At 41.8% G+C, this 22,477-nt stretch overlaps 1 protein-coding gene across 1 annotated transcript in view; it reads right to left on the bottom strand.

Annotated features, from left to right (window-relative positions):
• The window catches only part of LOC134352225 (ankyrin repeat domain-containing protein 7-like), a 45,189-nt gene extending 27,083 nt beyond the window's left edge, over window positions 1-18,106 (bottom strand). The window contains exons 1-5 of the mRNA XM_063059519.1: window positions 18,042-18,106; window positions 15,362-15,476; window positions 10,019-10,192; window positions 7,038-7,144; window positions 2,932-3,080 (exon numbers count right to left, since the gene is read on the bottom strand). Coding sequence (XP_062915589.1) covers window positions 2,932-3,080; window positions 7,038-7,144; window positions 10,019-10,192; window positions 15,362-15,476; window positions 18,042-18,106 — 610 coding nt within the window. The remainder of the gene's footprint in view (window positions 1-2,931; window positions 3,081-7,037; window positions 7,145-10,018; window positions 10,193-15,361; window positions 15,477-18,041) is intronic.
• Between the last annotated feature and the right edge of the window lie 4,371 nt (window positions 18,107-22,477).

The raw sequence follows: 22,477 nt of genomic DNA, 5'->3' as shown, positions 1-22,477 counted from the left end.
CAGTGACCATAGCCATCCATACCCCTACTATCCATGCATCTATCCAAACCTCTTAAAAAGTGAAGTCGAGCTCACATGCACCACTTGCCTGGCAGCTCGTTCCACACTCTCACAACCCTCTGAGTGAAGAAGTTCCCCCTTCATGTTTCTCTTAAACCTTTCACCTTTTACCCTTAACCCATGACCTCTAGTGTAGTCCCACCCGACGTCAGTGGGGAAAAGGTGGCTTGCTTTTACCCCACCTATTGTTATACTTCTCCGTACCTCAGGCAGCAACCTTGCCGTTTCTTTAGCATTTTGTCTGTTTTTTAAACGAGACCGAGTCACTAACTTGATGCACAACCCAGCATGGATGGAAAGTGTGCCAGGAGCTGGCAGGATTCAAACCCAACACCAATCGCCTCAAAGTCCAGTGCTGATGCCACCACACCACTGGCTTACTTTATCTACACGGCTGATAATTTTGTATCCTCTATCAAATCTCCTCTTGATCTTCTATGTTCCAAGGAATAAACTCCGAACCTATTCAATCTTTCCTTATAACTCCGATCCTCCAGTCCTAGTGACTTCCCTGTAAGTTTTTTTCTCTGTACTCTTTCAGTCTTATTTACATCGTTCCTGCAGGTAGATGACCAAAACTGCACACAATTATCCAAATTAGGCCTCACCAACGTCTTCTACAACTTCAACATAACATCCCATGTCCTCTCCTCATCAAAGTTGCTGGTGAACGCAGCAGGCCAGGCAGCATCTCTAGGAAGAGGTACAGTCGACGTTTCAGGCTAAGACCTTTCGTCAGGACTAACTCATACTTTGATTTACGAAGGCCAATGTACAGTCCTGACGAAGGGCTTCAGCCCGAAACGTTGAATGATCGTTTCCACGGATGCTGCCTGAACTGCTGAATTCCTCCAGCATGTTGTGAGTGTTGCTTTAACCCCAGCATCTGCAGAGTATTTTATGTTGTACTAAAAGGTTTCTTTATGACCCTATTTACATGTGACATCACTTCAATGAATTAGGTACCTGTATTCCTCAGTGGTCTACCGTGCACTGTGTAACATCTACTCTGGTTGGTCCAACTGAAGTGCAACACTTTGCACTTGTCTGCATTAAGTTCCACCTGCCACTTTTCGTTCATTTTTCTAGGTGGTCTGGATTCCGTTGCAGGCTCTGATAGTCTTCCTCACTGTCCACTATACCCTCAATCTTGGTGTTAACCACCTTATAATCCTTATCACTGATATAGCTGACAGACAACAATGGACCCAATTCCAATCCATGCGTCACTCCAGAGAGGTAACCATCTACTATCACTTTTGGCTTCTCCCACAGAGCCAACTTCTAAACCAACTCACTACCTCATCTTGAATTTCAAGCGACTGGATCTTCTTGACCAAATTCCCAAGCGGGACCTTGTCAAATGCCTTGCGAAAGTCCATGCAGTCAACACCCACTGTCTTCCCTTCATCAACTTTCCTGGTAACTTCCTCAAAATACTCTAACATTGATTAGACATGACCTACCTGCATGAAGCCATGTTCACTATCCATAATGAGTCCATGTCTATCCAAATACTCATATTTGGTCCCTTTGAATACCTTCCAATAACTTTCCCACGACTGATGTCAAGCTCACCAGCCTATAATTTTCTGCTTAATTTTTAGAGTCTTCCTTAAACAGCGCAACAACATTATCATTCCTCCAATCCTCCAATACCTCACCTGTCACTAAAGATAATTTAAGTATCTCTGCTAGGGTACCTGCAATTTCTGCAATTGCCTCCCACAGGGACTGAGGAAATACCATGTCAGGCTCAGGGGATTTATCAACCCTAATTTGTCTCAAGACAGCTAATACCTCTTCCTCTGTAATCTGTATAGGGTCCATGAAGTTGATGCTGCTTTGCCTCTCTTCTAAAGACTTCGCATCCACCTCCTGAGTAAATACAGATGCAGAACAATCATTTAAGATCTCCTCCATCTATTTTGGCTCTGCACATGGATTACCATTCTGATCTTCCAGAAGAATTTTGTCCGTTGCAATCCTTTTGCTCTTAATGTATCTGTAGAAGCTCTTAGAATTCTCCTTCACCTTGCTTAGAATTCTCCTTCACCTTGTCTGCTAGGGCAACCTCCTGTCCTATTTCAGCCCTCCTGATTTCTTTCTTAAGTGCTCTCTTGCATTTCTTATTCTCCATAAGTACCTCATTTGTTCCCACCCGACTATACCTGCTATGCACCTCCTTTTTTTCTTAAGCGAAGCCTCTGTTAAAAACAAACAAACCTGTTATGTTTACCTTTTATTCTGACAGGCACATGCAAGACTTGTACTCTCAAAATTTCACTTTTCAAGGCTCCCCACTATCAGCCCCGCAGCCTCCCAGATGAACTGGAGTTCATTCAGTTCCAGTTACAATTCCTTAACTCAGATTGTTAGAAGCTGCAGCTGGATACACTTCTCGCAATTGTAGTTGTCAAGGACACTGGAGGTCTCTCTGCCTTTCCACATCCTGCAAGAGCAATCAAATATCCTGTCTTCCAGCATTAAATCATTCAAATAAACATCAGCCATTACTTTTAAACCATTTGATTTATACAGTTCCTTCGTCAGGACTAACTGCAGTTAGTCCTGACGAAGGGTCTCGGCCTGAAACGTCGACTGCGCCTCTTCCTATAGATGCTGCTTGGCCTGCTGCGTTCACCAGCAACTTTGATGTATGTTGCTTGAATTTCCAGCATCTGCAGAGTTCCTGTTGTTTGATTTATACAGTATCCTTTTTCACAAAAGTTCTTAAAACTAAATTTAAAACCACAGTGCCTATTTTCTTAGTACTTTCAAGACCAGAGGTATCCTTTTACACAATATTGAAATATGTTCAAAACAATATAATATACATATATATTTATTGACATTTTCCCTCAAACTTACTCTCTTTATTCATGGCTGGTTCTCCAAATCCCAAGTTTACTTCAGCAGAATGGTCTGATCTACTGGGCATCTCTTTCATCGCTCCTGATTTAAAGCGTGATGACCGACGTCTCTTTTTTGTATGATGTTCAGTGATTAGATGAGAACAACTGGAGAAATCAGAAGAAAAAATATTATACATTTTCAGTTCTGCCTAAACGAGAAGAAATATTTTTCAATAAATTTTTACTTTATCCAACATAAAAATATTGTTTTACAAAAAAATCTAAAGTACAGAGAAACTATTGCAAATATTCAAGTTTCATTCTTAGATTAATGAACAGCTAATACAGCACAGTGGATAAGTTATTCAACCAGTAATATATAACTAGCTTCTATTCAAAAACATTACCCTCCATCAATATACTGATCCATCTCACTTTTAAAATTAGTTATTGAATCTGTTTCAATTATCCTTCCAGGTAGTGCATTCAGATCACAAAAAATCACTGGTTTAAAAATTATATTTTTCTTATGTTCTCCTGCTAAGTGATTTAAGTCTAAGTCCTCTCTCTTTACCAGCCCTTTTTCCTTTTGAGACAGTCCCTTCCTCTACATTTTGTCAAAAACAATCAGGAGTTTGAAAACAAAATCAACAGCAGCAATAGGTGTCTTCTCATCACAATAATTAACCCTAGTATGTCAGTCAAATAAGATTAAACATAGTAACCATATCTGGATCAAAGAGAGAAAAAGAGCAGAGCCAGGTACTGTACATCTGAAAAGGAAGTTCAAATCTCGGAAAATTCCAGCACAAGACAACAAGCATGCCAATAACACAAGCTAAATGCTACAGAGCTAAGAAGTTCTACAACCACATGGCCAAACAAGACTTTATGGTCCTGGCACAACCAGGTAATGAATGGTGAAGGACAATTAAACAAAAGGATGAGAAATTTATAAACATGAGAAAGTCTGAAGATGCTGGAAATTCCCCAAAGCAACACACACAAGATGGCAGAGGATCTCAGCAGGTCAGGTAGCACCTATGGAAATTAATAAACTGTCGATGTTTCAGGCCGAGGCACTTCCATAGATGCTGCCTAACCTGCTGAGTTCCTCCAGCATTTTGTGTGTGCTACTTTGGAAGAGAAAATTCCACGAACATATTCATCTTTGATAAGGTTCAGTCCAGCAAACAACTGCAAAAACTACCTTCAGCCAGATGTAACAAATGATCCTCTTAACTTTCTCTCCTGAGCTCACTAAACCAGATCCAGCCAGTCAACTGGATTCACTCCAAGAAACAGTTCAACAAACTGAATACAAGAAAAACGTATGGGGTCCCTACAACTGTGGAGTAGAAAATGCTATTTCTTTGTTCGTTCACTCATTCAGTGATACAACATGGAGTAGGCCTTTCCGGCCCTTCCAGCAATGCTGCCCCAGCAACCCCATGCCCTGATTAACCTTAATCTAAACATGGGGCAAATAAGAATGATCAATTAACCTTCCTAATACATCTTTAGACTGGGAGGAAACTAGAGCACCGGGAAAAATTCACACAATCCATGGGAGAACTCAGAGTGTAATAGCGTTGCACTAACACCTATGCAAAATTTACGTTTCAGAACCAAGTAAGGTCTTTGGCTAAATTGATCCATGATGGTTACAACATTGTCATCTAACAATGTAGAGACATGGAAACACAGAAAATAGGTGCAGGAGTAGGCCATTCGGCCCTTCGAGCCTGCACCGCTATTCAGTATGATCATGGCTGATCATCCAACTCAGAACCCTGTACCAGCCTTCACCCCATACCCCCTGATCCCTTTAGCCACAAGGGCCATATCTAACTCCCTCTTAAATATAGCCAATGAACTGGCCTCAACTGTTTCCTGTGCCAGAGAATTCCACAGATTCACCACTCTCTGTGTGAAGAAGTTTTTCCTAATCTCGGTCCTAAAAGACTTCCCCTTTATCCTCAAACTATGATCCCTCGTTCTGGACTTAATGTGGCACCGAAGCTTTTGGCTGAAAAGAATGCTGAAAGAGTAAGATTACAAACCCAGCAGTGATCTGAGCCTTTCAATTTCTGTCTGCAACACAGACTGACAGCAGACACCTCAAAGTACATGGAATGGGGTGGTGTTACAATGGCACTTGACAGTGAGCTCATCTGTGGAAAGAGCTTAATTCCTATCTTTCAACACACATAAAAGTTGCTGGTGAATGCAGCAAGCCAGGCAGCATCTCTAGGAAGAGGTACAGTCGACGTTTCAGGCCGAGACCCTTCGTCAGGACTAACTGAAGGAAGAGTGAGTAAGGGATTTGAAAGTTGGAGGGGGAGGGGGAGATCCAAAATGATAGGAGAAGACAGGAGGGGGAGGGATGGAGCCAAGAGCTGGACAGGTGATTAGCAAAAGAGATACGAGTGGAACTGATAGTATACGTCAGGAGAAGTAAACCAGTGGTCCACGAGCCACTGTGCATTGTGGGGAGTCAGAGGTGGAGAACGTCGGCAACTTTAAGTTTCTCGGTGTTACCATTTCAGAGCAGCTGTCCTGGGTTCAACATGCAAGTGCAATTTTGAAGAAGGCACGGCAGTGCCTCTACTCCCATAGGAGACAAAGACATCTACAACTCTGACTAACTTTCTATAAATGTGTATTGGAGAGTATATTGTTTGGCTGCATCACAGCCTGGTACAGAAACACCAATGCCTTTGAATAGAAGATCCTACAAAAGGGTAGTGAATTTGGCCCAGTACATCATGGGTAAAACCCTCCCCACCATTGAGCACAACTACATGAAGTGCTGTTGTAGGAAAGCAGCATCCATCATCAGAGATACTCACCACCCAGGCCATGCTCTTTTCTCGCCGCTGCCATCAGTTAGAAGGTATAAGAGCCCTAAGATTTGTACCAACAGGTTCAAGAACAGTTACTACCGCTCAACCATCAGGCTCTTAAGCAAAGGGAATACGACATTCACTTGCCCAACCACTGAGATGTTCCCATAACTAATGATCTCACTTTAAGGACTCTTTATCCCATTAGTTCATGTTCTCATTATTTATTGTTATTTATTTATATTTGCATTTGCACATTTTATTTTCTTCTGCACTCTGATTGATCCTGTTATGGTTACTATTCTATAGATCTGCTGAGTATGCCCACAGGAAAAGGAATCTTATGGTTGTGTATGGTGACATACAGAATAGGTAATTTGACAATAAAATATACTTTGAACTTTGGATATTCACAATTTGTGATTGTACTTCCAATATTAAAGACTACATATTCAGAAAAATTAACCACTCTTTGTTATTAGTATTAAAATGCACATCTTGAAATTAAACAGCAACAGCAAGGACAACTTGGCTGAACAAACCAGATTCAACTTGATCAATGGGTGATTTCTAGTTGTTCTCAATGAATACTATTACACACCTTAAAACAAAATCAAGACCAATACAGTAGAACAATCAGATTGAATTTAAGTAATGGAATGCATGCCAGTGATTTCAATCAAACTTTTCTGTATGTAGATTCCTGTTGTTGATAACCAGAAAGGATAGCATTACAACAGCAGTATCACCTTGTATTCATCACCTTAGCTGATGGTATGAATATCAATTTCTCCTTCAGGTGAACAAAATTTCCCCCCGCTTCTAATCCCCACTCTGACCATTTCCTTCTTCTCATCTGCCTGTTACTTCTTCCTGAGTCCCATCCTCCTTTCCCTTCTCCTATTGTCCACTCTCCTCTATCAGATTCTTTTTCTCCAGCCCTTGACCTTTCACCTATCACCTTCCAGCTAGCCTCTTTCCCCTCCCCCCACCTTATAATTCTGGCACCTTCCCCCTTCCCTCTCAGTACTGAAGAAGGGTCTCAGCCTGAAATGTCAACTCTTTACTCTTTTCCATAGATGCTGCCTAATTTGTTGAGTTCCCCCAGCATTTTGTGTGTGTTGCTTTGGATTTCCAGCATCTGCAGATTTTCTCATGTTAGCAATAACCCGAGCTCATTTGGTACTATTTCAAGAATAAAATAATAAACAAAAAGAAATCACACACCCTAAATTTCTTAATTCAACAATTCAAGATTTGAAGTGTGCCAACGTACCTCCCACTTTTGTCCTTTGCATTCACATCAGCACCCTTTTTAATAAGATATTTTGCCATTTTTTGGTGGTTCCGAGTAGCTGCTAACAGCAGAGGAGTATATCCATTCTTTTGGAAACAAACAATCCATTAGTCATCTAATTATCACAAAATAATTTACAATTGTATAGCAGACAAATATGTAACATCGTTTTCATGTTACTGGAAACAGGTCTCAATTGATAAGTTGAATGTTCAAAGTTCAATGTTCTTTCAAGTGGAGCCTACAGAGAAGTTTGGGGATCATCAAATTGCATCCTTGAAATTTAACAGCCTTTCAAAATTTTAACAAATCAGATCTAATGATCTCATATTGGTCAATGAGATCACTATTCATACTTGTGTATACCAGAGAAAAAAAAATCAGACAAACTTTTGAATGCTCCCAGTACAGGTGCACATTCCTTTATCCCAAATTCTGAAATCCAAAAAGCTCCGAAAACCGAAGTTTTCTTTTGCCAACAGCTGACGTCACTCAGGTGTGACGTGGCAGCACTAGCAGAGGCCACCAGACGTCAGTTGTGGCTCAGCGCTCGTACTGGTTACACGTGCATTTGCTGTTCGCTGATATTTTGTGTTCACTGTTGACTTTCTGTTTAATTTCACTGTGAAAATGTCAAAAAGAGCTGCAGATACCCCTATGGGTAACAATCAGAAAAAGAAAAGGAATTTTCTCTATCAATAACGCAGAAAGTGGAGTTATTGCAGAAGCTTGATTGTGGTGTGTCTGTGAGGCATCTTAGTGAAGAAAATAGTGTCAGAAAATAGAACTACCACTGTATATGATTTAAATAAACAGAAAGACAAGTTACTGAAGTTTTATAGTGACAGTGACAGTAACGTTCTACATTTATTCCAGCAGTCATTTACCATCTGTTTGATTCGGTTCATTTGAAGCTGTATATTTTTATGTTTTATTGAATGCTTTTCTTGGAAATAAAATTTCTTCTTGTCATTATTCCCTAAACAATACAGTATAAAAATTATTTACATAGCATTTACATTGTATTAGGTATTATAAGTAATCGAGAGATGATTTAAAGTATATGGGAGGATGTGCATAGGTTTGGTGCGCCGCTGGGTCCTACACCTCACTGAGACAGGTTAAATAAGGGACTTGAGCATACATGTTTTTTGGTATCGGGGGTGGGGGTGAGGGTCTGAAATCCAGAAAATTCTGAATTCCGAAATGCAACTGGCCCCAAGGATTTCCGATAAATGTCATTTGAATAAATAAATGTACAATTATAACTTGCAGACTTTTTGCTGCATTTTCTGATGGAGACTGATGTGAGAGTACGGAGGAACATCTGGAAAACTTCTGAAATGCCCGCTTCGCTGCCGCTGCTACTGTGTGGTAACCGGAATCTCCGGAGCAGAAGGCCCCGAATCCTCGGCTTTGCTTGTTGCAGCGGCTGGGGCTAGGTTGAAGGCGCTCGGCAGAGGATGGCGCTCGGGAGGCTGTATCGGAGGGGCTGGTCGGAGGCTCGAAGTTTTCGGACGGACAGACTCAGTGTCGGCTGTGGTCGGCTGCTTCCAAAGCATTGGCAAGTTCACAGTGTCTGGAGGTTTATGGCAGGGAGTTTCTCCCTTTTGCCGCCTGCTATCGGGGACTCGGGAGTCGATCGACTCGGGGACTTTGAGACTCTCTTTTACTGTGCCCGTGGTTTATTCTTCATCAAATTATGGTATTGCTTTGCACTGCTGTAACTATACGTTATAATTATGTGGTTCTGTCAGTGTTGGTCTTTGGTTTGTCCTGTTTTCTGTGATACCACTCCGGAGAAACATTGTATCATTTCTTAATGCATGTATGCATTTCTAGATGAACACTCAGTGTTCTCATGATCTAAACCACCACAGAAGATGCTACTGTATATTAAGTTGCTCTTCTCCATTATAAATAAAGGTTCTGTTCTTCTGATTCAAACGTAGAACCACACACTTTGAAGTATTTGCATAATCCCTCCATATCCCTTTAGCGAATATTTGTATCTTCTTCAGAGTTGGCTTTCTCATCGAGTCTTCAACTATCAGACAGGTTGGATTCATTATTGTCTGAATGTCCACCATTTCATTGTATCCTGTTCATATACTTTTACACAATGGGCAAATTAACTTGGATAGTAGCTTAACAGCATCTAACGATGGTGTCAAAGTAAGAAAGAAGTAGGTCAATCCTGGAATTACTGCTTTAGCAGAATGAAATCATAATCAAGGAACAGAATCTAAAATCTAGATCTTTAGTTTGCAGAGGGTGCAAGAGCAAAGCTCTAGTTGCTATAATATCACTAAAGCTGTTACAAAATGAAAGGAAGCTATGAGGTTACTGAATTTGAATAGGGAGAATAAAAGAATTGAAACTGGGCATGCAACTCTCTGAAAGTAATTTAGAAAGATAAATCATTGCTTAGTGAAACTTCCCTGATTTGCCATTTATTATTTAAAGCAGGATTGGTATTAAAAAGTTTATTCATTAAATTAATGTAGCAACTTATAACCAAAATAAATTGGGACTTAAGGCACAACAAATGGTAACTGCAAAATTAATGTTAATGGAAATCGATTATTGTTGCTCTTTTTTTTGAAAATTCATCATCCATTTCAAATGTGACTGTCATTTAGTGAAGTGATAACTGATAATCAATATAATACATCATGATCAAAAACATTCCAGGTAAAATCTAATCTCCTGTAGTAACAGCCCACTTACCTTGTTCCTAAATGTTACAACAAGGTATATATAACCATTTTAAACCTACTTTGATTTGAATCTCAATACAATAAGTAGTTTGGGTTCTTTCAGGACAAAGTACACGCACATTTACATTGGTCAACATTTTAATCTGCTATAAAACATGCTCTACAAGTATGACTCAGAAAAGAGTGTTAATTTTTCAGACTGTGAAAACTTGAACTACTATGAAGAATTAATGCAAATACCTTATCTCGGGCATCTATGTGTGCCCCGTACTCCAGCAAATGCGTTGCCAAAGTGACGTTAGGGATCAGGACAGCAAGATGCAGAGCAGTGTATCCATTAATGTCCACCAGATTAGGATCAGCATCATGGCTTAGTAAGATAACTACACAACACTCCTGTTCACACTGCACTGCCTGTGGACAAGGTAACAAGAGGTTTATATATACATTTTCCACAGACCGTTATGTTTGAAGTGCAAAGTTCATTGTTGTTAACTGCTAGCAAATCTGGATTACAGATACACTTGCTTTGCTATCATTCTACTACCCAACAGATACACAGAATGAGACCAGGAATCCATATTAGACTCAGATACTGGAAGCTCCACAACACTATTGTTGCAGCTTATTGGGGTAGTGTCTTCAGCCCAAACACCTTCACTTGCTTCTTTTTTTCAAATTGCTTTAAATAGCTATAATCAATAGATTTTAAATAACCAAGTACAGGTGTCCCCCGCTTTTCGAACGTTCGCTTTACGAAAACTCACTGTTACGAAAGACCTACATTAGTACCCTGTTTTCGCTTTCAGAAGGGGTTTTTACTGTCACGAAAAAGAAATTCAGCGCGCGATAAAAAAATCAGTGCGCGATACAAGGCAGTGCGCCCCGAGCAGCCGCTCTCCCTCGGATTGGGAGCTGCTTTGCTTTCACACGTGCCTGTGAGCAGCCGTTTGCAAGATGAGTTCTATGGTATCAGAAAAGCCTGAAAGAGCTCGTAAGGGTGTTATACTTACGGTAAAACAAGACATAACTAAGCATTTTGATCGTGGTGAACGAAGTAAGGACAACGTGAGTTTGGCTTGTGGAAGCTGACGAACATGATGTTGAAGAGGCTTTGGCATCCCATCACCAAGAACTGACAGATGAAGAGCTGACGCAATTGGAAGAAAGAAGGATAACAATGGAAACCGAATGAGTAATGATAAAGTACGACTTTAATTTTGAAAGGGCACGTCGGTTTAGGGGATATTTGCAGGATGGTTTGAGTCCTTATTAAAGAACTGTGTGATAGAAAAATGCGCGAGGCTCAGCAATCAAGCAAGCCTTCCACATCAGCCAGAGCAGACGACGAACCTCGACCTTCGACATCGAGGCGGGCAGACATAGAAGAAGATGAGCTGCTTGCTCTAATGGAAACAGGCGATGAGATGACACCCCAGTGTCCCACCACCCCAACCCCCAGGCCATGGACAGATACTGATTCGCGGAGAATGCAAAGGTACAGCACATCTTTAAGAAAAAAGCCAAACAACAACATGCTAATTAATTAGGTGTCACTGACATGGAATTGTCGGCTCAGATCAGAGACAACGCAATCGGAGATTGGCACTAATCTGGGCCGACAATTACGGGTGGCACCCAATTAATTACCATGTTTGTTTCGGCTTTTTTCTTAAAGATGTGCTGTGTACCTCCCAGCTACCACTGGACCCCTGCGTTCTTCGCAGCAATGTATCGCTCAGCGGCGGCCCGGAGGGTGGGGGCCACTGCACCACCCAAACTCCGACAAGTCTAACACACCATCGTGTGCTCGGCGCTGTCTTCCCAATTCCCGTAAGTGATACTACACTGTACATACATTATTTCTACTTTATATCGGCTGTGTATTTTTACGTGTTGTTTGGTATGATTTGGCAGCTTCATCGCTTAAAGGTTACTGGGGAGAGTGTTCTTGCCAAGAGCGCTTGCGTGAGATTTTCTGCCGACGGCGCTTGGGTGAGATTTTCGCTTCAGTGAACAGTTCAGTAATGATTGTGGAAAAGTATTTCTACTTTATGTAGGCTGTGTATTTATCATATCATTCCTGCTTTTACTATATGTTACTGTTATTTTAGGTTTCATGTATTATTTGGCATGATTTGGTAGGTTATTTTTGGGTCTGCAAACGCTCAGAAAATTTTCCCATATAAATAAATGGTAATTGCTTCTTCGCTTTACGACATTTCGGCTTACGAACCGTTTCATAGGAACGCTCTACCTTCGGATGGCGGGGGAAACCTGTACTGTATAATAATAACATATAACTTTGAAATGAAAAATACATCAGAAAAAGCAAGAAATATTCAAATCTCAAATCAGACAGCCCCTATGAAGTGAGAAACACAGTTAATGTTTCATGTCATAATAACAGCAGCTGTTGGAAATACTCAGTAGATTAGTCAGGACCTGTAGAAAGGAAAACAGAATTAATGAAGTGGGCTGAAAGTCTTTCATGCAAGCTTTGAAACAAAAAACAAGTTAGCTTTACGTTTCCAACACAGTGAAGGAGAGAAGAGCCAGTGTTGTAATGGAGAAAAGTAGTCTTGAGGACTGATCCATCCAGCTGACTAATAGGGGCTATTACAAACAAAACAAAAGCCACAGGAGTACTTTGAAAGTAAAAATACAAAGAAGCATGAAAAGGTGTGAAATGTGGGGCTGTAGGTCATGTCAAGCAAGTCAGGCTGCATTGATGGAGAGAGAAAGTAAACTGCTATCAGAGCTGAATAATTTACAGTAGAAATTCAGACAATGAAAGTGAGTTACCTGAAATGGCTGATTTCAGTATTAAGCCCAAAAGCTGCATTATGCTCATAAGATGAGGTGCTGTCCCTCAAGTGTCAGAGTAGGAGTCGGACAGAGAATTAAAGTAGTCCCAGTCATTTCTTGGACGTCGGCACAAGTGCTCTGCAAAGTGCTCACCGTCAGTGCCTGGCTTTTCCAATAAGGAGGAAACCACAATGTGAACAAAAGAATGCACTATGCCAAACCGAAAGTGCAAGGCAACAGCTGCTTCACTTCAAATGACTCCTTGTGTCCCAGGACAGCAGAAAGGATTAGGGGAAAAAGTACAGTAGAGGTACAAGGGACTACAGAAATTGGAACAGGGAACAACAAACAATCTGCTAGGAGAACTCAGCAGATCAAACAACATAGAATATGTAAGAGGAAAGGAATTATTGACATTATCAGAAAGAAAACCCTGTATCAAAATTGAGCATAGATATAGCATTTCATGCAGTCATATTGGAAAATGCTGCACAAAAGGGGAGCAGTTGCTGGGGACAGAAGTGTGGGCCAGGAAGTCATGGTGGGTATAGTCTCTTCAAAATGTTGAAAGAGGAGAGGGGAGAACATCTTTTGAGGTAGGATCACAATGAAGCTAGTAGAAACTATTAAGAATGATTTGTTGAATGTGGAGGCTGCTGGAGTGGAAGGCAAGAAACTGTGAAACTCTTCATCTGAGTCCTGATGAAGTGTCTCGGCCCGAAATGTCAACTGTTTACTCTTTTCCATAGATGCTGCCTGGGCTGCTGTGATCCTCCAGAATTTTGTATGCATTGCATCTGCAGATTTTCTTGTGTTAGTGAAACTCTTTGCTCTGTCCAGGAGAGGGGATAAAAATAGACGTGTGGGAAATAGATGAGATAGAGTCAAGAAATCTCCGAGCTATGTTGAGAATGTTTTAAGTAGGAAGACATCTCGGGGACATTTCTATGGGACCACCACTGGAGTGAATAGAACAAAGTCACAGGAACTGAGAGAACGGTACAGAGGCTGTGGGTGGAAGTACATTCAAGATCACTATGGGAACCTGCAGGCTTGTAGTGAATACTTGTCACTAATCTTTCCTTTGAGATGGAGAAATTTTTATATCAAACTAGATACAGGTTTCCCCCGCCATCCGAAGGTACAGCGTTCCTATCAAATGATTCGTAAGCCGGAATGTCATAAAGCGAAGAAGCAATTACCATTTATTTACATGGGAAAATTTTGTGAGCATTCGCAGACCCAAAAATAACCTACCAAATCATGCCAAATAACACATAAAACCTAAAATAACAGTAACATATGGTAAAAGCAGGAATAATATGATAAATACACAGCTTATATAAAGTAGAAATACTTCTCCACAATCATTGCCTGAACTGTTCTCTGTAGCAAAAATCTCACGCAAGCGCCATTGGCAAAAACACGGTGCAAGCGCTCTCTCCAGTAACCGTTAAGCAATGAAGCTGCCAAATCATACCAAATAACACGTAAAAATACACAGCCGATATAAAGTAGAAATAATGTATGTACAGTGTAGTATCACTTACCGGAATCGGGAAAGCACGGAGCACACTGATGGTTGTGTGTTAGATTGCCGGTTGCATCACCTCTGATCTGGGCCAACAATTACATCCCGGGCGGTACCTAATTAATTAGCACGTTTATTTCGGCTTTTTTCTTAAAGATGTGCTGTGTGTTCCCCGGCTACCGCTGCATTCTCCGTGAATCGGTATCTGTCCGCGACCTGGGGGTTGGGGTGGTGGGACACTGGCCTGTCATCTCGTCATCATTAGAGCAGGCAGCTCATCTACTCCTATGACTGCCCGCCTCGATGTTGAAGGTCGAGGTTCGTCATCTGCTGTGGCTGATGTGGAAGGCTTGCTTGACTGCTGAGCCTTGCACATTTTTCTATCATTCAGTTCGTTGTAAGCACTCAAACCATCCTGCAAATATGCCCTAAACCGACGTACTCTTTCAAAATTGAAGTCGTACTTTATCATTACTCATTCGGTTTCGATTGTTATCCTTTCCTCTTCCAATTGCATCAGCTCTTCATCTATCAGTTCTTGGTCATGGGATGCGAAAACCTCTTCAACATCATCTTCATCAGCTTCCACAAGCCAAACTCACTTAGTCCTTACTTCATTCACCACGATCAAAAAGCTTAATTATGTCTAGTTTTATGCTAAGTGTAATACCCTTACGAGCTCTTTCAGGCTTTTCTGATACCTTAGAACTCATCTTGCTAACGGCTGCTCACAGGCACGTATTAAAGCAATGCCGGCGAGAATGCAGTTTCGAATCCGGGGGAGAGCGGCTGCTTTTTTCGTAACGGTGAAAACACCTTCTGTTAGCGAAAACAGGGTACTAATGTAGGTCTTTCGTAATAGTGAGGTTTCGTAAAGCGAACGTTTGAAAAGCAAGGGACACCTGTATAGGTACTAAACTAAATATGTGCACTTTGGTCCAACTATCATGACCATAATCAATTATGATTAATATTAAATTAAAACAGGTGGAGAATTAGGAAAGACCTCGTGATGGACTACAGATATGAGGAAAAAGTGAGAAAGCACTGGAATATGAAATAATTCATATGGGAGAGAGAAAACAAAAGGGACAAGAAAACTGAAGGATGTTTGAAAAAGTAGGGGAAATAGATTATTGACTGTAAATCAAGTCACTACACTCTAGGAAGGATGAAGGTTTCAGGAAAGGTGCAAAAGGAAATTAAACAAATAGACTGGCCCCATCAAAATCAAGATCTCTTACCTTCATCAAAGGAGAGCGGTTTTCGTTGTCACAAATGTTCGGGTTTGATTTATTTTCAACAAGCAAAGCAACTACATCAGCATGTCCATTTGCACATGCAAGGTGCAGTGGTGCTCTAGAAAGAAAATTAATAAGTAAATGTGCTAGTTATCATGTAAAAACTCACACTGCTATAGCTGATAAAGGCAAAGTAGCATTTGCAATGCAAAATCTAACAAGAAAAAATCCAAATAACTGTCCTGGATGTCAATAAATTATTAGAGACCTCCATCATCAATACATAAATACCATCATGCATTTACAATGTAAACAGCATTATAAAAAGTGGTTTCAAGAGATTACAGTGAAGTGCTGTACTGAGATAATAAAAGATAGAGGGGCGTTTTGGAGCACCTTGAATCATTGATCATATCAACTGACTGGGGAAAGAAACTTTAAAGAAGACATTAAGTTTTTCTTTCAATAGCCCAATAGTGCTTTCCAGAAAGGAGTGTTTGGAAAAGGCAGTTTGCTGGGTGGGTAGTGACTGCAATGATTTTTCCTGCCTTCTTCTTTGTCCTGGACACACACAAGTCCTGCAGTGATGGCAAACTGCAACCAATAACCTTTTTCTGCTGTCTTGACAGATTGCTGTCAGATATAGCACCAAAATAGACAGCAATGGCTGATATGAGGATGCTCTTTACGATGGCAGTGTAGAATTGCAACAGTATGTTCTGAGAAAGATGGAATTTTACCAACTGTACATTCTCTGCTGAGCCTTTTTGTTAATGAATAGGATAAGATTCTCCCACATGCAATCCTGCGAAATAATGAAGTCCAGGAATCTGAATGTTGAAAGGATGCTCACTGTAGAGTTATTGATGATGAGTGGTGGAGAGGAGACATTTCTTCTCGGTTTGTATGTACCTCCACTGTTTTAAATGCATTCAGCTTCAAGTTCAGGACACTAGTCTGTTTACTTCCTGATGGTATTTGATTTGTCACTAACTCTGGATCAAATTTAATTATTTAAAAGAAGAGAGGACCAGAAGGTTGTTCGTGTGGTATCAACAGAGAGACTAGGTCAAGTTAACTACAGGTCTGTTAGCCTGATAGCAGATAGGACAAATAAGTGGAAAAAGTCCAAGTGACTGTATGAATCAGTATTTAGTGACTTACGGATTAATAAAAGGCAATCATCATAGAGTTGGTTCCTCAAAGTTGTTATAACTCGGGGGGGGGGGAGGGGGAATGGCAGTGGGATAAGCTCCCATTACCTGTGCCTCAAATAGCTTCTGACAAGCAAATCCAGCTCTTGGTCTTCACATGTAGCTGAGCTATTAAGCCAGGCAAAACAGTGTCTACTAAGAGGCAAAAGGCAGATTACTGGTGCCTTAACACCAGTCGCTTTGGGCAGATGAGATTTGCCAGCTGTCCTTGGCAGCTCTTCCAGAAGAAAAACTCTGATCTCAAACCTTTGTTGCCTTATGGCTATACCCACTTATGGGGAAGGCTTCAAGAGTAAGCCTTGAGGAAAAGATCGGAGCTGGAGTCCCTAAGGCAGTCCCACCTTGAGTTCAACACAGATGGGCAACTCCTGCGATGCTGCCAAACTGTACCAGTCTCTGCCATTCCTTTCAATTCATCAGATGTGTAGAGAAGGGGAAGCCTGCTGCATGGGGAACAGCTTGCTCTCGATATCGTACTGCTCTCACTTACATATCACATAGACAGCTGGGACAGAACATCCATGGTTGATAACAGATAGGGTCATCATAGGCTTATTAATAAAAGGTTACAAATGAACATCCTGAGGAATTAAAAAGGATTGTCAACAAACAGTTGATGCAGTGCAATGCATTTTAGCAGACTGCACACAACAGATTAATCAAGGAAGTAAACCCCTACACGATCAGAGAGGAAGAGAGAAATTGGATTAAAAATGAGTCATTAGTAGAAAGCAAATGATAACAGTCATTTGGAATTTTAAAAATATGTTTGCAGTAAGGTTTTATAGAGCTCAGTAAAACGTCGCTGCTTTCTGCAGTATTAATAAATTATATGGAATTAAAAATAAGAGCCACAAGTAAGTGATATCAAAACTAGCACCGTGGTTGCTGGACAGGAAGGAAATTCTAGACCCAAGCAAACAGCAATGGATTGGATTAAGTGGGAACAATAGTGGTATCTGTAACTCAATCTGAAATAGGATCTAACAGAATTGAGAAGGACAGAAGAATGTTGATATGGATGTCCACAAACCTCCAACACAGGGGTTCCCAACCTGGCATCCAGAGAAGCTTTGGTTAATGGTAAGGGTCCATGGCATTAAAAAAAAGGCTGAGAACCTCTGCTCTAATGGCAGACAGACAAATAAATAACATGGCATATTAGACATGTGCCTCCATCAGCTTAGACACAGAACAGAGGGGCAGGAGTTCCTGTTAAAATATTAACAGACATTAGTTGTACCATAGCCAGCGTGTTGTGTATAGTTACGATCAACAATACAGAAAGGACGTGATAGCATTGTAACGGATAAAAAGGGATTCCCAAAGATGCTAAGTATAATCTGCTGGAGGAACTTAGAAGGTCAAGCAGCTTCTGTGGGAGGAAGGGAATTGTCCATGTTCCTGATGCAGGGTTTTGACCTGAAATGGTGACAAATCTTTTATCACACAGATGCTGCATGACCCACTGAGTTCTTCTTGCAAACTGTCTGTTGCTCTTGATTCCGGCATTTGCAATCTTTTGTGTGTCCATTTTAGGGAAGAAGCTCTTCCTGTGCCTGCTGGTGCGGAAGCAGAGGCTCCTATGGCGCCTACCAGGTGGGAAGAGAGTAAAAAGTCCATGGTTAGGGTGAGATGCATCCTTGATAATGCTTTTCGCCCTGCCCAGGCAACGTTTATGGTAGATGTTCTCAGTGGTGGATAATTGGGTGCTGATAATCCACTGGGCAGTTTTCACCACACGCTGGAGTGCTTTGCGGTCCAATACAGGACAGTTGCCATACCACACTGAGATGCAGTTGGTAAGTACACTCTCAATGGTGCAGCGGTAAAAGTCCGTCAGTATCCTGGGACAGAGGTGAGCTTTCTTGATGCTCCGCAGGAAATAAAGTCGCTGTTGCACCTTTTTGATCAGGATGGAGAAGTTCAGGGACCAGGTGAGATCCTCGGAAATGTGGACACCAAGGAATTTGAAGCTTGATACACGCTCCACTGCAGCTCCTTTCATGTAGGTGGGGACGTGAGTATGGCTCCTAGCATGTCTGAAGTCCACAATGCTCTCCTTGGTCTTCTGGGAGTTAAGGGCCAGGTTGTTATCAGCACACCATGCGGCCAGGTGCTGGACCTCGTCCCTGTAGGCCATCTCATCATCCCTTCTGATCAGGCCAACCACCATGGTGTCATATGTGAAGTTGATTATGGAGTTATAACCATGTACAGGAACACAGTCATAGGTGAAAAGGGAGTACAGAAGAGGTCTCAGCACACAGCCTTGAGGTACACCAGTGTTCAGGGTGAGAGTGGAGGAGCAGAGGGTGTCTAACTTAACTTATTGGGGTCTATTAGTCAGAAAGTCCAAGGTCCAATTGCAGAGGGATGAGCTGATACCAAGCTGGTGAAGTTTGGCGATCAGCTTGGAGGGGATCATAGTATTGAATGCCGAACTAAAGTCAATGAACAGCATTCTGACGTTAAGAGTTGGGGTTGTCCAGCTGGGTTAGGGCAGACTGAAGTGCTGTGGAGATGTCGTCCTCTGTTCACCTGTTGGTGCGATAGGCAAATTGATGGGGGTCCAGGGTAGTGGGCAGACAGGATTTCAGATGTGACAGAACCAGTCTCTCAAAGCACTTTGCAATGATGGGGGTGAGAGCAAATGGGAGACTGGAAGCCTGTGACGAGTGAAGTACCACAGGGACTGGTGCTAACGATGTCCCACTGTTTAAGAAAGGCTCTAAAAATAAGCCAGGAAATTTTAGACAAGTGAGCCTGACATCAGTAGTGGGAAAGTTATTGGAAGATATTCTAAAGGACAGGATATATAAGTATTGGATAGACAGGGACTGATTAGGATAGTCAACATGGCTTCATGTATGGTAGTTCACGTCTAACAAATCTTATAGAGTTTTTCGAGGAAGTTAGCAATAAAGTTGATGAAGGCAAGACAGTGGACGTTGCAAGGCTTTTGACAAGGTCCCACATGGAAGATTGCTTAAGAGTTGCTTGGCATTCAAGATGAGATTGTAAATTGTATTAGACATTGGTTTTGTGGGAGACTGGAAGCCTCTGACTAGTGGAGTACCACAGGGATTGGTGCTGGGTGAATCATTGTTTGTCATCTCCATCAATGATAAGGATGATATGTGGTTAGCTGGATAGCAACTTTGCAGATGATACTAAGATTGAGGGTATCGTGCACCGTGAGGAAGTCTATCAGAGCTTGCAGCAGAACCTGCACCAGCTAGGAAAATGGCAAATGGAATTTTTGCAGACAAGTCCGAGGTGTTGCATTTTGGTAGGACCAACCTGGGTAGGTCTTACACAGTGAACTGTAGGGCACTGAGGAGCGTTGTAGAACAAAGTGATCTGGGAATTCAGGTCCATAATTTATTGCAAGTGGGGTCACAGGTAGATAGGGTTGTTAAAAAACAAAGCTTTTGGCATATTGGCCTTCTTTACTCAAAGTATTGAGTACAGGATATGGGATGTTATGTAAAAGTTATATAATATGTTGGTGAGGCCTAATTTGGAGTATTGTGTGCAGTTCTGCTCACCTACCTACAGGAAAATGCAAATAAATGCAGGCTTTTTCCACTGAGGTTGTGTGGGACTACAACCAGAGGTCGTGGGTTATCGGTGAAATATGAAAAGTTTAAGGGGAACAGAAGGCTAAACTTCTTCACTCAGAGGGCCACAAGAGTGGCCAGTGTAAGTGGTGGATATGAGCTTAATTTCAATGCTTAAAAAAAGTTTGTATAGGTACATGGATGGTAGGGGCATTGAAGGATATACTCCCAGCGCAGGTTGACGGGAGTAGGCAGTTCAAATGGTTTGGCACGGACATGATGAGGGGAAGGCTTGTTTCTGTGCTGTACTTGTCTATGGCTCTATGACTCTGCAATAACAGACCAGGAATACACACTTGGGCTGAGAGACTGCACAACAAAGCAGTGGACAAAACTTAACAGACAAAAATGAAGTTACATTTTTTTGCAGAAATAATAAAAAGAAAATAGACTAAATGGCCAGACTTGCTCAAAGGCTAGTTTAAAAACCTATGTAATTAAGGATTCATAAATAGCAGCACTGAATATTAGGGCAGATAAACTAAGCTTAATCTATGCAACACACATCAAAGTTGCTGGTGAACACAGCAGGCCAGGCAGCATCTCTAGGAAGAGGTACAGTTGATGTTTCAGGCTGAGACCCTTCGTCAGGACTAACTGAAGGAAGAGTTAGTAAGAGATTTGAAAGTGGGAGGGGGAGGGGGAGATCCAAAATGATAGGAGAAGACAGGAGGGGGAGGGATGGAGCCAAGAGCTGGACAGGTGATAGGCAAAAGGGATACGAGAGGATCATGGGACAGGAGGCCCGGGAAGAAAGACGCGGGGGCGGGGGGGACCCAGAGGATGGGCAAGGCGTATAGTCAGCGGGTCAGAGGGAGAAAAAGGAGAATGAGAGAAAGAATGTGTGTATAAAAATAAATAACCAATGGGGTACGAGGGGGATGTGGGGCATTAGCGCAAGTTAGAGAAGTCAATGTTTATGCCATCAGGTTGGAGGCTACCCAGACGGAATATAAGGTGTTGTTCCTCCAACCTGAGGGTGGCTTCATCTTTACGGTAGAGGAGGCCGTGGATAGGCATGTCAGAATGGGAATGAGATGTGGAGTTAAAATGTGTGGCCACTGGGAGATTCTGCTTTCTCTGGCGGGCAGAGTGTAGGTGTTCTGCAAAGCGCTCTCCCAGTCTGCGTCGGGTCTCGCCAATATATAGAAGGCCACATCGGGAGCACCGGACGCAGTAAATCACCCCAGCCCAATCACAGGTGAAGTATCGCCTCACCTGGAAGGACTGTCTGGGGCCCTGAATGGTGGTAAGGGAGGAAGTGTCAGGGCATGTGTAGCACTTGTTCCGCTTACAAGCCAGGCGGGGAGGGAAAGATGTGCTTAGTGGTTGGATACAGTATATCACCCCAGCCGACTCACAGGTGATGTGTGCAGTATATCACCCCAGCCGACTAGTTATTTTTTTTTATACACACATTCTTTCTCTCATTCTCCTTTTTCTCCCTCTGTCCCTCTGACTATACCCCTTGCCCATCCTCTGGGTTCCCCCCTCCCCTTGTCTTTCTCCTCGGGCCTCCTGTCCCATGATCCTCTCATATCCCCTTTGCCAATCAGCTGTCCAGCTCTTGGCTCCATCCCTCCCCCTCCTGTCTTCTCCGATCATTTTGGATCTCCTTCTTCCCCTCCCCCTCCCCCTCTCAAATCACTTACTACATCTTCCTTCAGTTAGTCCTGACGCAGGGTCTTGGCCTGAAACGTCGACTGTACCTCTTCCTAGAGATGCTGCCTGGCCTGTTGCATTCACCAGCAACTTTGATGTGTGTTGCTTGAATTTCCAGCATTTGCAGAATTCCTGTTGTTTAAGCTTAATCTACAGTGCCTTGAAAAATTATTCAGCCCCACAACTATTTTCACATTTAACTGTCTCATTTTCTAAATTTAAAATATATGGAATTAGGATTTTTTAAATTAATCTACATTCTCCATGTCAAATCAAAAGGAAAAAGACCAGCATCTGTCAACACCTTATTAAAAATTAAAATCCAAAATCATGAGGCTGAAACAGTATTCATTCCTTTTGCAATTACTCTGCTAACTTTTATCAGGCGCAATGCCATATATTATATCTTACCAACTCCCCAAATTTGTTGATCAAGAAAATTGGAGGATCACCTATTTTCAATGAATTTATTAGAATAAATGCCTTCTCTCTGTAAGGTCCAACTGGCATCGTTGGTTTTCAACAAACCAAACCAACATGAAGATAAAACAGCATTCAAATCAGGGAAATGATTAATAGAGAGACACAAATCTGGGATAATCTGAAAGTCACTGAACATA

The sequence above is a fragment of the Mobula hypostoma genome, chromosome 9, assembly GCF_963921235.1.
Source record: "Mobula hypostoma chromosome 9, sMobHyp1.1, whole genome shotgun sequence".
NCBI lineage: Eukaryota > Metazoa > Chordata > Chondrichthyes > Myliobatiformes > Myliobatidae > Mobula > Mobula hypostoma.
This window is presented reverse-complemented; position numbering and strand designations above follow the sequence as displayed.